At 42.1% G+C, this 15554-nt stretch overlaps 1 protein-coding gene across 24 annotated transcripts in view; it reads right to left on the bottom strand.

The window, feature by feature from the left end:
• The window catches only part of Pard3 (par-3 family cell polarity regulator), a 548906-nt gene that overhangs the window by 285749 nt on the left and 247603 nt on the right, over positions 1–15554 (bottom strand). For all 24 annotated transcript variants that reach the window (XM_006531520.3, XM_006531523.3, XM_006531524.3 and 21 more), the window contains one exon: positions 2366–2497. In XM_006531520.3, coding sequence (XP_006531583.1) covers positions 2366–2497 — 132 coding nt within the window. The remainder of the gene's footprint in view (positions 1–2365; positions 2498–15554) is intronic.

Below are 15554 nucleotides of genomic sequence, written 5' to 3'. Positions count from 1 at the left end.
ATCAATTTCTGAGTGAACCATTTCTTAATTTTGTAATTACAAAATAAAGATCATGTCATACGTTGGAAACTCATTTCTCTTTGTGTTATCTGGGTAGTTCTAGGTCTTTGTAAAAATCAGGTTTTCTTCTGTCTCTTTCTTTCCTTTCATTTGGAGAAGATGTAAATTTCATAAGAACTTGGGAAGAGGAGACTACAAACCTTAAAGGTGATCTGTTGACAAAGCTACTGTGGTTAGCTTCGTATAAACAGGAGCCACGCCTGTCTACCCATGGCACCTGGCAGTTCACTACAAGTTAAAACACACATGTGCCTGTGCCCACACATGCATACAACCTGGCTTTGTCAATTCTAAAACTCCTGGCATTGAGATTTTAGGTGTTTCATTGAGTAATGGATTTCTTGAGGGCTGGGAAGGGACTAAGCCAGTAGAATTCTATCCTCACCAAACATTCAAGTAAGTTTTTACTCTTCAATACATTCTGCCAATTAAGTGAAGTTTTCCTTGATGCAAAGAACCCTAAAACATAGGTTTTTCTCCAAAGGTCAGGGCAGTCACTCCCAGCACAGTGTGGAAATGGCAGCTGGAGGTACCGTGTAGCTCGGCTCTCTGCCTCAGCTAATTGGGTTCAGGCCTGTTCCAGACAAGGAATGAAAATGGCAGGCTCCCAATTAGCTTACATTCCCTTCAGGTCTCTCTTCCTTCTGTCCCTAACGTCTTGCAGTCAAGATCTTATAAAGTTTGTGCCGACTCGTATGTAGATTTTTATCAGTTGCAATAAAGCACATAGAAACAGGAACAAAGTCAGCTCATGATCCATTATCTACCAATATTTAAAAAAAATACTCTATGCACAGTCAGGAAAATGATATGGCTAGAAAGATTTCCAACTTCTTAAAACACTTCCTGACATAGAAACTAGGAGTTTCTTGCTCTTTCGGTTTCCTGGTTTCTCAGAGGAAACTTCAAAGCACAACAAGTCATGCCACTTTTAAGTCTCTCCTGCTTCCTCTGAGAAGGCTCAGAAGAAAGAGATCCTAAGATTAACATTAAAAAGGATGCTTTCTGAAAGATGTACATCCCTCAGCATCCTGAGTGTCTCATTTAGGACCGAGACAGACTATTCGGAGCAAGGTGAGTTTATCACCTTAAAGCCAGACCACGTGTCTAGAGATCAAGTCCAGCCCACCCCCAGTGCAGGGCTCTGAAGTCTATCCCCTCAGCTATGTTGTAGAAGTAAAATCTACCAATATCCCCATAGAGTGAAAGACTTCTCCATGTTCCATTATGCAGATCAGTCCCCCACAAAGAACAGGATGGGGGGAGGGGGAGGGGAGGGGGAGGGAGGAGAGGGGGAGGGAGGGAGGGAGGGGGAGGGGGGAGGGAGGGAGGCTCTTCAGTAGGGAACAAACAAAGACAAAACCTCCCAGAGACAGGAAATCTAAAACTCTGCTAACATCCTCAGTACAAATGGCCTCTCTACAGGAAGACAGACATCAGTTCAACCCTGGTGACCCCAAGCTGTCAAAGCAGAGGACCCTACATTTTTATAACCACAGGATGCAATTCATTATGTTTGTATACTCACAGGATGTAACTCATTGTGTTTTCAATAGCAAAACTTAAGAGAAGGGTCAGCTTCAGAAGGGGCATCAGGCATTGAACCCAGAGGACTTGTGGAGAACATTTAACCAAGCAAATCACAATTAAAGGGGAGCAGCTGGAAGAGGGGTCCAGCATGGAAAATAGAATCTGTTCTCTTTCTCCTGCTGGAACCACAGTGCTTCCTTCCAGCTAACAAACAACAACAACAACAACAACAAAACAAACAGAAAACCCCAACACCACCATAATCTGACTTTTGTTGTGTTTTCTTTTTGTGGTGGTTGGCCCAGTGGGTGGAGTCAGGTGTAAACTGGTTATACTGTTGATGAGAAAGCTCCAGTGCCTTCCTCCAGGTGTAGTCTTGTTTGTGCCAGATTTAGTGAGCGGATCATCATTTGTCAAACCTCTATGGAGGAAGTGACTCGAAGCTCACGGTGGAAGGGTTCCATTTTCTTCATATGCTACCTATCAAGTATTTTAAATGGCCTCCAGAGAGGCGAATAGAAGAAAAATGAGAAGGTATGTGGCCTCTCGGTTCAACACCTTTGGACAAAGACAAACTTTTTATATCAAAATTACAAAGAAAAACGATGTCACTTATGAGGCCAAAGATGTATTTCTGTGATTAAATCATCGCCTTTTGGAGACCTGGGTTGCCATTTTTTTCTACACATACTGCAATAAAAAAAAAAATATGTCATGTACCACACGTTCCCAACTGCTGGCTGTCAGCCAGTGATGCACAGCAAGGCTACTTTACCTGTTCTTGCTTCTCCAGCCACCGGTCTACCATTGGGTGGCTGGCGCTCAGGGAGGAGCGGGCGTTGTCTCGCTGGAACTGGTTGGACCAGCTACTGGGATCCCGTGGAAGGCTTCTGTAGTTTTCATCTTTCTATTAAAAAATGAAACAAAAAGGCATCTTTGTAAAAAAACATGGACCTCACACAATAATGACCTATTTGGGTTTTCTGAAGTCAAGAAAAATTAGTCTACATATTTGAAATATTTTTCCAAGTCTATACAGAATAGTAGAATGAAGAAATTTTATGGGGATAGCATGAGGAAGCTGCACAAAGTACACACAGTAGGGGGAATAGTATGAGGAAGTTGCACAGAGTGCACACAGTAGGGATAGTATGAGGAAGCTGCACAAAGTTCACACAGTAGGGGGATAGCAAAAGGAAGCTGCACAGAGTGCACACAGTAGGGGATAGCAAGGGGAAGCTTCATGGAGCGCACACAGTAGGCCAAGGACTTGCATTTTTCATGCTCTCATTCAAATCAATCTCTAGCCAAATGTGCATTTAAAAGGTAGCATGCCTAGAGACTTATCCTCTCAACCTAGAAATTTTTTCTTTTATTCTTTTCCAATATTATGACTATTGTCAATGCATTATCAAAATGGTGAAAACAAGAAAAAACTACATTTTCTTCTCTTTTAGATTCTTGAAGGTTTGGGCAAAAGATTGAAGATTCTTTGGGCTTTTCTGTTACTTACTTCCCAAGCTTGCTGTCAAGATTAGCTTAAATATCAAGGAAATGCCAGCCTATCGTAATACTGGGTACATGATAGACAAATATTGATCCTTCTGACATGGTTATGACAGGCAATGTCTTTACATGAGGATCTGTTCGCTAGGTTTTCAATTCACCGTAGCAGTGCCAAATGCAATGTAGTAGTGAATGCTTCTTTCAAATACTACATTGTAACAACAGGTTTCAACTTTTGAGTTGCAAAAATTGACTTCAATTTTCTGAGAAGAAAGGGAAAGCCTAAGGTGAAATAAAGAAGAGGTTTTTTTTTTTAGGTCAATAACTAAATATAAAGTACTTCCAACAAGAACACTTTAAAAATGATACCCTCAGCTCTACTCAGATTGTGTGAGAAGGTAAAAGGATTATAATAGTCTCTATAATAACTGTAAATACACTATGCAATATTTAAATTTTTATTATTATTTATTCAATCTCTCTCTCTCTGTGTATATATGTGTGTGTATACAAGGGACAAACCCATGTATTTGCACGTAAACTTATCTGTGGGCATGTGTGTAGAGACCAGAGTTCAACTTTAGTTGTCTTCTTCACATCTTTTGAGACAATCACTCCCTCTCTCTCTCCCTCTCTCTCTCCCCCCCACCTCCTCCCTCCTTTCCCCCCTAACCCATGGCCCTCTGAATTTCTGGCTCACCTTTGCCAGTGAGCCCTTGAGAGTTACCCATTTTGCCTTCTTCCTCAGTGTTTGCTGGGGTTACAAGTACGACTGCTGTCACAACCATCTCTTTGTTTACGTGGGTTCTGGGGATGAAAACTCTGGTCCTCACTCATGTACAGCAAGCACTATGCTCATTGCTCTTTTTTCCCTACCCTTAATTTTATAAACACATCAGCCACAAATATCACAAGGCTGAAACAAAGCAATAGGGCACAAGACCTGTATACCATAGACCTTGCAACGGTGGGCCAGGACATAGTTCTCTTCTTTTCTTGTGGAATTCTACCATAAACTACAGCAAACATAAGATAGTCCTGGACTTATCTCACCGCATGACTCACGAAAATAAACCTACATTTATCAACATAAATTTTGATGTGCACGTCCAGAAAACTTTTATTAGATTTAACTCATGAAAATGAAATCATCTCTTAAAACTTGGTGGCTAATGGGCTAGACTCAGTGGTGAGCAGCATTTTCTCCTCTTGCACACGCTCTGGGTTCAGTTCCCTGTACCCACATGACTGCTAACAACTACCTGTAATGCCAGTCCCAGGGGATCCACAGGCTCTCTAATCTCCACGGGGCACCAGGCATATTCTTTGTGCATATATATATATATATATATATATATCACATATACATACATAATACACTCAGACACATAAAATTAAAATAAATAACATGCTTTTCAAAAAAGAAAAAAAAAACCTTGTTGGCTAAAATAAATATTAGAAGAAAGTACCTTTTACTAGAAAAAGCCTATACATTTTCAAAGACAAACAAACAAACAAACCTTGGTGGATAAATATTAGGAGAAACACCTTTTATAAGGAAAAGCCTATACATCTCTGGTGAATGAACTCAGGGAAGTGGTAAGAAAAAAATCACCACAGACATGCCAACAGAAAACTCAAGTCAGTCAGAAAGGGTGAGCATGCCAGGGACTAAACACCAGAGGCCTAAAAAGAGAAGAGTGATTTGGTTTGACGTTCGTATCAAGAATGGTGGAGCTGTGGCCAGCTACAGGCCAGCTCTGTTCTCTCCCTCACATCTGATCACTGAGGTAATTATTAATACCTCCTCACTTAGAACACAAACCACTGAACAAAAAGAGGGGCTGAAAAGTCTACCCACCGTCTTCAGTTGGAATGGCATTGCAGAGAAACCAACGGAGACCACCAATGACAGCATGTTTACTACTTTAGAAAGCTGCGAAGCCATGGTGGCAGAATGAGGTACTAGAGCAATACAAAGCCTATATGATGGCCAAGAGTGGGCATGGATGGGGAAGAAAGCATCAGGAAGAAATGTCTTAAACTAAACATCCCTTACACTGGTGTGGCCCTGAAAGGTTCTGATCTGACTTTTTCTCTCTTCTTCCTCTACAATCCTCACAGCTGGCAACTCTTTTGACCCACCCTTCTCTGTCAAGACTCCACTCTGACTGTAATTCACACCTTGTATGCACACAATTACTGCACTGGTTTCGGGACAGACACTGGCTCCAGCCTCATCCTCTCCAACATATTCTATGCTATCCCTGGGCAGATCTTTCTACAGTATGTGCTGGATCATGCCACGCCCGTGTTGGCCAGGAGAACATCTAGACAGCCACGCTGACTGCATATCACACCTCTTTCTACTTCCACTGGCTTTTCCCGAGTCCAATTTCCAAGTCATATCTACTGAAAAAAACCTTGCCATTTGTGAGGAATCAAAGCCACTCAACTGCCACTCTCTCTCAGGGGAAGCCCCCAGGTCCCAGTATGCCATGCTTTCTGTTACTGTGGTATTCTAGCTTTTAACTCAAACTTTAGTTTTCAGAGTTGTTATCTGTACCATGGCACTAAAGACTAGATACGGTCACCATTCACCTTTAACCCCCAGCAATCAGCACAGTGGCCCACCCCAATGTGGGCACCTTCCTTGAGTATGTTTTGTTCCTTGTTTCAAAAGGTTTGGGAATCCTGGAACGTGAAGAGAACTCTCTTGTAAGTTTTAAAGTTGCTAAGGGGGTGGTGCAAAGGGTCTTAAGACAAACCTGAGCACAAACGTCAGGACTGTGTTTTCAGATTTTACTAAAAGACATACATACTCACTCATGTCATACCTACAGCTTACAATGCCTATGGCAAATGTGATTTCTTGTAATTACATCTAAAAATGGTGGATCAATTCTCCACTTAACTCGATTAGGGCATAATTCATACAACAGGGCACTACTGACAGATGATCCTGTTATGGGAGATTATGTCTAAAGAGCCAAAAATCCGCCCTTTTCTATTGTGTCTGAAAAATTCTGCAATGTGCATGTATACAGTGAACTTTGTGGAGCTAATAGGTAAGGAAAGTAAGACAGACATTAACTTCCCACAGTAAAAGTGTCCCTAATGTACCAAGTCAACGGTGGATCCATGCATTAATGTGTGTATAAAGACCTGCAAATTATCACCAGGTGTTTAAGGAAGGCTTAAAATATAGTTTAATCCCCGTGAAACATATCCTTCATTGTATTAATAACATCACACAGGCTCTAACATCTTAGCCATGTTCTACATAACCTTATCTAAAGTTGGGGTTGAGTACACACAGGAGAAAGGTCCTAGAAGTGTATTCTGGGTTTATGGGGAGAGCATATGGGGAAATATCGAATATGAAATGCTTTGCTCTACCATAACACAATGTGGTTGGTCATGATTGCCCATTGAAGTATGTATAGTACACTCTATTTTCATTTGCAACACATTTGGGGATGGTATTTTAAAACACGGCTGTCTTAAACCTTATCTATGCCAGATCACATATACTCGTTTGTAGATTCTAACTACCAAACGTGAAAATTTCCAATCATTTTCAGGGTTGGAGTGGGCTCAGTGGTTAAGAGGTCCTGAGTTCAATTCTCAGGAACCACATGGTGGCTCAAGACCACTATAAGGGCACCTGTTGCCCTCTTTCTGACATGCGAGTATACACACAGCAATGCTCTCGTACAGTCAATTAATAAATCAATAAATGGAAACATAAAGCAGTACTTTCAATCTTATACAACCCAACTTAGAAAGAGAGGAAAACTAAGCTATCAAATCTTCTTTGTTCCATATTTTTGTGGAACCCCCACAAAATGTTAATAATAAATTAGAAAACATCACTTCAAATCTTTTTCACTCCCTGATCAAAGCAATACAAAAATTCTATACACTATAAATACTCAAACAAGATAAAAAATTTTATTTAGGTATTTTGGTCATCATATAAAATTATGCTGAGCATGGGAGCACACGCCTGTTACCCCGGTACAAGGAAGACCGAGGCAGAAGGATCACAGCAGGTCTGAGGCCATCCTGAGTACCTAGATAGCGTGTTCTCAGCCAGTTTAGGCTGCAGAGTGAGATGAACGAATGAATGAATCTGTGGACGGTGCAGATATCATAATGATTTATTAAACCATAAAACAGTAATGACCACTGAGTTTGCTAATGACAAGCAATGATTTATTACAGTTAAGTTAGGACTTCATCTAAAAGATTAGATATGAAAAATAATATAAGGACCCACTATCCCTTTTTTAACATTATAATATAAAGTTTCCACAGAAGAGGCAGCCCCAAACAGTCGCTAGTCTTCAATAGGAAGGACAGCACCTCTTGTCAGAGAAGCAGGTGTGGCTGCTGTGATCAGGGACTCTCCTGTCATGAATGCTTTATGGGCATCAGCAGGTGTGAAAAGTCCCTGGCCTGGGAAATGCATATTAACTTTCAGCTCCCTGGCAAGCTGCTTGTGGGATATACCTCTTCCGGGGGAGGCAGGGAGGGGTATTCTACTATACTTCCCCTGAAGCCAACCACAATTCAACAAGAAGAAATTCCACAGCACCATCCACTCCTGACAGCAGCTTTGTCTCAGAAAACCAACAGCCCACCTTCCCCACAATGCCATGAACACGCAGATTGTTCACCATGACCATGGAGGTGAGGGACGCTCCTGTTACCGGCACAGAAAGACCAGTTACAATCTGGGCCGGTTCTGTGCAGAAACTCCTGACATATTTTGAAAAAAAATCACCAAGTCTCACAATATTGTAAAATACAAAACACTCAACACATAAAATCTTCACATTCCCCTTCTGTGAATCAGATGATCCCAAGGGCTCCCACGTGACATTAAGACTTTTAAAATCACACAGTTTTCAACCCAGAACTTGTGACTTAAAAATAATTCAATTTTGTACTTCAACAACAAGAACTACTACTACTGCTTCTTTTTCCTCCTCCTCTTCTTCCTCCTCCCCTCATCCTCCTCCCCTCCTTCCTTCTTCTCTTCCTCCTCTCCTCTTCCTCTTTCTTCTCCTCCTCTTTTCATCCCCCCTCCTCTCCCTCCTCCTCCTTTTCCTCTTCCTCCTCCTGTTCTTCCTCTTCTCCCTCTTCCTCCTCCTCTTCTCTTGCTCCTCCCTTTCCTCCTTCTCTTCTCTTGCTCCTCCCTTTCCTCCTCCTCCAATACATTTATTCATTCAGGCAAGGGCATATACATATGGAAGACAAAGGCCAACTTGAAGGAATCAGTTTCCTCTTTCTGTCTTCTATGTCCAAGGGACAGCCATATTCAGTGTGTCAGACTTTACATGCTGAGTCATCCCAGCAACCTCAGCTTATCATTCCTTCCAGAAATGATTCCCAAGAGCAACAAAAGCTATTTTTAGGATATTTAACCAGAAACTATAATCCTGGTTTACCCGTCATAAGAAAGTTCAACAGCTACCTTGTAAATAAGGGCAGAGAGCTTATAGTAGTTGTTATCAGTGTAGACCAATTAGATCCTCACTAAAACAGTTAGAAATAAGGAAATGATGGACCCTGTGCCAAATACAATATGGGTTTAATATTCCTTTTGCAAAATGTTTGGAGCTAGTGTTTTAGATACCACCATCGCTACCGCCACTCAGATTTGAGGGTATCTGTGGGAATTGCATACATTGAGGCAACTCGGGGGTGGAAATCAAATACAAATTTCACTTAGTTTTCACAGGTGCCCTGAGAGCTGAAGTGCAGCCTTCTTACCTGTAACTTAGTTTTCTGGTCAGTGGTTGGTGACTGTGTTCCTCTTAGACAAGAAAACCATCTCCAGGAATACATATCAACATGGGCTAGAAACATGGATGGATCCTGTACAAAGAGGGCCTGGCAGAACTAGTGACTCAGGAAGACAATTAAAGGAACCAGATTCCTAGATGTCTCAGGAGTCAGCAGACTGAATTAGAGAGCAGATCTGACATCCAGTGACAAACACTCAAACTCTTAGGCTCTTCTGTTTGGAGCACCTTCCCCAATCATTCCTTATTTTCTTCGGTAGCCCAGAATGCCAGGAAATTTTCTTATGCACTTTTTTTTTCAATGCCAGGGATCGACTCTGGACTTTAACATGCTAGGTAGCGCTCTGCCCCAAAGCCATACATGGTTTGGACACTGGAGGGGAGACTGGAGAGCATCCAACTTATCCTCTGTCTATCTGAAGGAAGAAACCAACCAGACAAGTTCTCTAGGACATGCTAGGCAAGATGTGAGCCAACCGGCAGTCCCTCCGGGAATCCGGCCACTGCACCCCATTCCTCAAGGGTTTCTGAGTAAGAAGAAGACACACATAACTACTTTTCAAATACTTAATAGTTAGCTTACATGATATCCAACAATTCCTAGAGCCCAACCCTCTAAGTTTTCTTTTTAAAGAATTATTTATTTTATGTATATGAGTACACTGTAGCTGTCTTCAGACACACCAGAAGAGGGCATCAAATCTCATTACAGATGGTTGTGAGCCACCATGTGGCTGCTGGAAATTGAACCCAGGACCTCTGGAAGAGCAGTCCGTGCTCTTGACCGCTGAGACATCTCTCCAGCCCCTTCCTAAGTTTTTATACACATGTGTGGCAAAACAACTATGCAGCCCCTACTGAGGAATTACATTTATGTAGAGATGGCTGGACACCAGGACATACTATCTAATCTTCAGAAATCCACAGTAAAGTGTCTTCTGGGAAACTGTCTATGACAAGAACCTCGTTCCACACACCAGTAGGAAGCTCTTCTTTCTCTCAGAAAACAAGCCAAGGGCAGTGAGAAGCACAACCCAAAAGGGGAATTTACATTTTTTTCTGAGTTACAAAAGTGCTTTCTCCTGACATCTGATATAATTACAAAACAGAGCTGTAGGACAGCCAGTGATAACAAAAGCTTTCATAGTCTCATTTTCGAGGTCCTTCAAAGAAAGCCACACGGGCACTTAACGTCCCTGGATTGGCCGCACTAGACAAGCAGCATTTGTCATACCAGAGAAGGCTGGACTACTGTTTAACCACACACTCATCTTCATTAGGTTCCTAAGGCTGTGATTAAAACACCAGAACCAAAAGCAACTTGGGGAGGAAAGGGTTTATTTCAGCTCACACATCCAAATAACAGCCCATCATTGAGGGAAGTGAGGGCAGGAAGCTGGAGGCAGGAACTGAAGCAGAAACCACTGAGGAGAGCTGCTGACTAGCTGGTTCCTCGAGCCTTCATCAGCTTGTTTTCTTAAGCCATCCAGGACCACCTCCCTAGGGGTAGTTAGCCCACAGAACCATACCTACCTACATCAATCATTAATCACACACACACACACACACACACACACACACACACACACACACCCCTACAAACTTCCCTACAGGCTTATTGGCAGCTGTTTCTCAATTAAGATTCTTTCTCTCTTTTTTTTTTTTTTCCTTCAGGCAATTCTAACCTGTGCCAAGCTGGCAATAAACTGCCCAGGTCAACTCTTTCAACTAACTGTAAAAGGAGAAATCACAACAAAGTACTTCACATCAGACTAAATGTAGAACACTCTGAGAAGAGTCTGGGAGAGTGTGTGTGTGTGTGTGTGTATGCAAGTTCTCAGGGGGAGGGGGATGGGGGTTGGGGGAGAAGCTGTCTTGCTGTACATAGAACCTAGGTCTTGGCATATGATAGACATGTGCTCTTTCATTGAGCCACACGCCGACTCCCTAGCTCATCTTCTTGAGCCACAATAAGACAGAGAGCGTTATTTGATAACTACCACTTAACTCTGAAAACAATGAAAGTCTAAAGCAACCTGGAAACACTCTACAGTGTTGTATACTTCTGACTCTAAAGACAAGAAGCACCTGCCCACATTTAAGTCTCTTTCATAAACACACAATTCTAGATGTTTTTATCTCCGATCAAATAGTGGAAATAAAATTGCACGCTGCTGCCTCAAAACCTTTCACATAATGCCAAGGGAAGGAAGCAGTATGCTAGGAAGCAGAGAGAGGAAGTGAACAGCAGGTGCCAGATCCACCGTACTTCATCCGCACCATCATCCAAACATACACCGGTAAGTCTGCGGGTGAATTTACCGACACATTTTTCATCTGACGTAGATTTAAAGAAATCATTCCAAAACCAAGGTAGTTGCACCATATGCCTGCAATCTGCCAAGGCAAAGTATTAACACTTCTCTCCTAAAAAATTTCAGGTTAAAAGGTCTAGATGGAATGACAGAACAGGTGGGGGAATTGTAGTATACGCCCCCACACTGTCAGCCCCTCGGTATTTTCTAAAGCTTTCAGCTTCCAAAGGTAAGCCAGACCCATGGACACATTTCTAAAAATGCTTCTTCGTGTCATAATGTTACCCTGCATACCACTGCTCATAAAATGAAAGGACTGATTCTGGACATGCGCATTTGAGAATTACACCTCTCCATAGGAAGCAGGTGTGAAGAAATGAAGGCAGAGCCTCTAAAGGCCAAAGACACTCTATCCCCCAATTCTAGCAGACAAGGTGGGTTCTCCGAGCAGAGCACAGATAGGCAAAGAAACCACTCTCCCCAAGTTACAATAAGAAATCAGGACTCTGAAGTAACGGTTGCAGAGAATCTTGAGGAGTCCCTCTGTTGAAATCCTGCCACTATCACAATTTTTACCTTGACTAAATTAGAAACAAACCAAAGATGTCATCTGAATATCTCGGGAAATATTAAAGATAAAAAGTGTGGGCGTGCATCCATACAGTTCAGCCCATCTAAGACCAGTGAGCATGTCTCAAAGGTAGGCTTAGAACAGAATAGCTCTAACCATATATCAGTCGTCAACAAAATCAGATGAAGAATTTTCAAAGTATGTCATTTTAAGAGATAATTGGACATAAGGGTATGGCTTAGATGTGGGCAGGCTCAAATGACACCAGGTGCCTTCTGGGATATGCAGACTGTTCTGTCTGCTAACTTCACCCCTGAGTCAGATACGTGGGTGATACTTATAGTACTAAGATCTAGTGCAACTTTTTTTTGGGGGGGGGGGTGTTTCGAGACAGGGTTTCTCTGTATAGCCCTGGCTGTACTGGAGCTCACTTTGTAGACCAGGCTGGCCTCGAACTCAGAAATCTGCCTGCCTCTGCCTCCCGAGTGCTGGGATTAAAGACATGTGCCACCACGCCCGGCAACTTTTTTTAAAAATTATTTTTATTAGTTATTTTATTTATTTATACTTCAAATGTTATCACCCTTTCCAGTTTCCCCTATACAACCCCCCCATCCCATCCCTCTCCCTCCTGCTTCTATAAGGGTGCTCCCCTACCCATCTACTCCCACCTCACCACCCTAGCATTCCCCTATCCTGGGGCATCGAGCCTACACAGGACCACTGATGCCAGATAAGGCCATACTCTGCTACATATGCAACTGGATCCATGAGTCCCTCCACATGTACTCTTTGGTTGATGGTTTAGTTTCTGGGAGCTCTGGGTGGTCTGGTTGGTTGATACTGTTGTTTTTCTTTTGGGGCTGCAAACCCCTTCAGCTCCTTCAGTCCTTCCCCTAACTCCCCCATTAGGGTCCCTGTGCTCAGTCCAATGGTTGTCTGTGAGCAATCACATCTGTATTGGTCAGGCTCTGGCAGAGCCTCTCAGGGGACAGCTATATCAGGCTCCTGTCAGCAAGCACTTCATGGCATCAGCAATAATATCTGACTTTGGCGTCTGCAAAAGAGATGAATCCCTAGGTGGGGCAGTCTCTGGATGGTCTTTCCTTTAGTCTCTGCTCTACTCTTTGTCCCTGCATATAACTTTTTTGAAGTTTTTTTTTTAAAGTTTATATAATATTAAGCAATACAAATAATATTAAGAACAGAGAAAAGAGACACAACATGCTACTTTTGTTTTGGAAACCTGGGGTCTTCTGCTATCTCTCCAGCACAAAGTTAGAGCGTTGTGATCCAAGACTAGAAATATTAGGCCATGGCAAACATGATGAGGTTTAAGACTTGTTCTAGTTCTAGTAAATAAAGTTGTTTATAAAAATTATGAAATACTTTATAGTTGGAAATATTCAACTTAAAAGGTATTTGGACATTTATCAAACTTCAGAGTGTATCAGAAGGTGGTACACCGTTAACAGGCCAGAATTTTTATTTGTTTATATGCTGGGGTTCAAATTCATGGCCTCAGAAAGCTAGGCATACATTCTATCACTGAGATAAACTGATAATCTCAGGAGAATAGAATTTATTTTTCAACATTTATTTATCTATTTATCTATCTATTTTATTGGTCAATTCACTTACAGATTCGTGGGATACATCTCTAGCCCAGACTGGTTTTGAACTTGCTGTGTAGGGCAAGGATGGCCTTGAATTCCTGATTTACCTGCTTTCATCTCCCAGGAGTTACAGATGTGGGCTCAACATGTCAGTTGTATGTGTTGCTTAGGATGGAACCTGGCCCTTTATGATGCCAGACAAGCAGTCTGTCAAATAAAATCTATCTCAGGACTGAGAACATAATTAAAAGTGGACAATCAGAACTGGGAACAAAACACCCATGGAAGGAGTTACAGAGACAAAGTTTGGAGCTGAGACGAAAGGATGGACCATCTAGAGACTGCCATATCCGGGGATCCATCCCATAATCAGCTTCCAAACGCTGACACCATTGCATACACTAGCAAGATTTTGCTGAAAGGACCCAGATATGGCTGTCTCTTGTGAGACTATGCCAGGGCCTGGCAAACACAGAAATGGATACTCACAGTCAGCTATTGGATGGATCACAGGGTCCCCAATGGAGGAGCTAGAGAAAGTACCCAAGGAGCTGAAGGGATCTGCAACCCTATAGGTGGAACAACAATATGAACTGACCAATACCCCCTCCCCCTGCCCCCCCGGAGCTGTGTCTCTAGCTGCATATGAATCAAAAGATGGCCTAGTCAGCCATCAGTGGAAAGAGAGGTCGTGCAAACTTTATATGCCTCAGTACAGGGGAATGCCAGGGCCAAGAAGTGGGAGTGGGTGGGGGAGCGTGTGGGGGACTTTTGGGCTAGCATTGGAAATGTAAATGAAATAAATAACCAATTTTTTTAAAAAAGTGGACAATCTGAGCTCATGTTACAACTTTATCGTCTTCAACCATTAGGCTGGTTATTTCAACTCACCAAATCTGTGTCATCAATAAAGTAGAAAAAGCAATAGTACCAATAATTAAGAGGTGATCTTATGAGCTGTAACTCGTAACATGGAGCACCACACAGTGCTTTGAAATAAAGCTAATGTGGGCTAAGTCCCACCCAAGACACATGTCCATTAGAATGCTGAATCTGAAGGGGGCGCTGTTGAGGAGTACTTGGATGTTTAGAAAGAGGGTCTGATGAGAAGCTTTGAGGTCACTGCCGTGTGAGGGGACCAAACATCAATCCCACTCACACCTCTCTGCCTCCTCACTGATGGAGTCAGTGGTGTGACCTACTATAGGGTTCTGCCATGGGGCACAGCCCTTCCCACATGCTCAGACCTACCCCACCCAGAAGTATGAGCCCAAATAAACCTTTGCGTTTTTATTTTCTTTAGAAACTGACTCCTTCATCTACCTTGTTATAGTAAAGTGAATCTGACTAGTATACATGAAGAACATTTACTTCCCATGCTGCTAAAACCTAGGGAAGAGTGCAATTCTCCAAAGGCAGCCAACATAATAGCATCAAGGATGCTCCAAGATGAACCACATCGAGGGTGCTCATTGGCAGGACTATTAATGGCTGGATCTAACTCTGTGACATAAAACTGTAAAATTTACAAGTTAAATTCAGCAAGTTTAACACAAAAGCCAGTTCTAAAAGATGAAATAAGACCAAGATACTTGGAAATGGATAAAGACTGAGAATTTTAAAGTCGGTATTGCCTACCTGGTATTATTTCATGGTCTAAGCTTCTAAGAAAGCTGGTGTAGCTAACTCTTTCCTTTGAACCTTATGTGGCTTTGGAGGTATTCGTGAAAGACTCAGCTTCAATCTGAATTTTTACTTGATATGTGGTAAAGTAACATATTCCAGATCACCTTTAAACTTCATAATTTTAAGTACAAATTGTATGATTTAAAGTGCAGGGAGGCCGGTTCTATCCTAAATGTAGCAGGGAGACGAATGAAATACGGCTGATGGTAGGACCAGGTGAGCAGTCAGGCTACTGTCCTGATGATTATAACCATCACTAACCAAAAGCTCCTAATGGAACCGAGTTGAATTTAAAGTCTTTTAATACATAAAACAGAGGGAAACTCATAGGTATAGAATGCTTCAGCAGGAAAAACAAACAAACAAACAAAAACATTTCAAATGTTGCAACAGCAGACTAAGATCTGGAAGGGACTTCTGTATAGAACTCTTCAACAGGAAAAAAAATGCTACAAAT

The sequence above is a fragment of the Mus musculus genome, chromosome 8 (assembly GCF_000001635.26).
Source record: "Mus musculus strain C57BL/6J chromosome 8, GRCm38.p6 C57BL/6J".
Lineage (NCBI taxonomy): Eukaryota > Metazoa > Chordata > Mammalia > Rodentia > Muridae > Mus > Mus musculus.
Note: the sequence above shows the minus strand (reverse complement) of the source record. Positions and strands in the feature narration are given on the sequence as shown.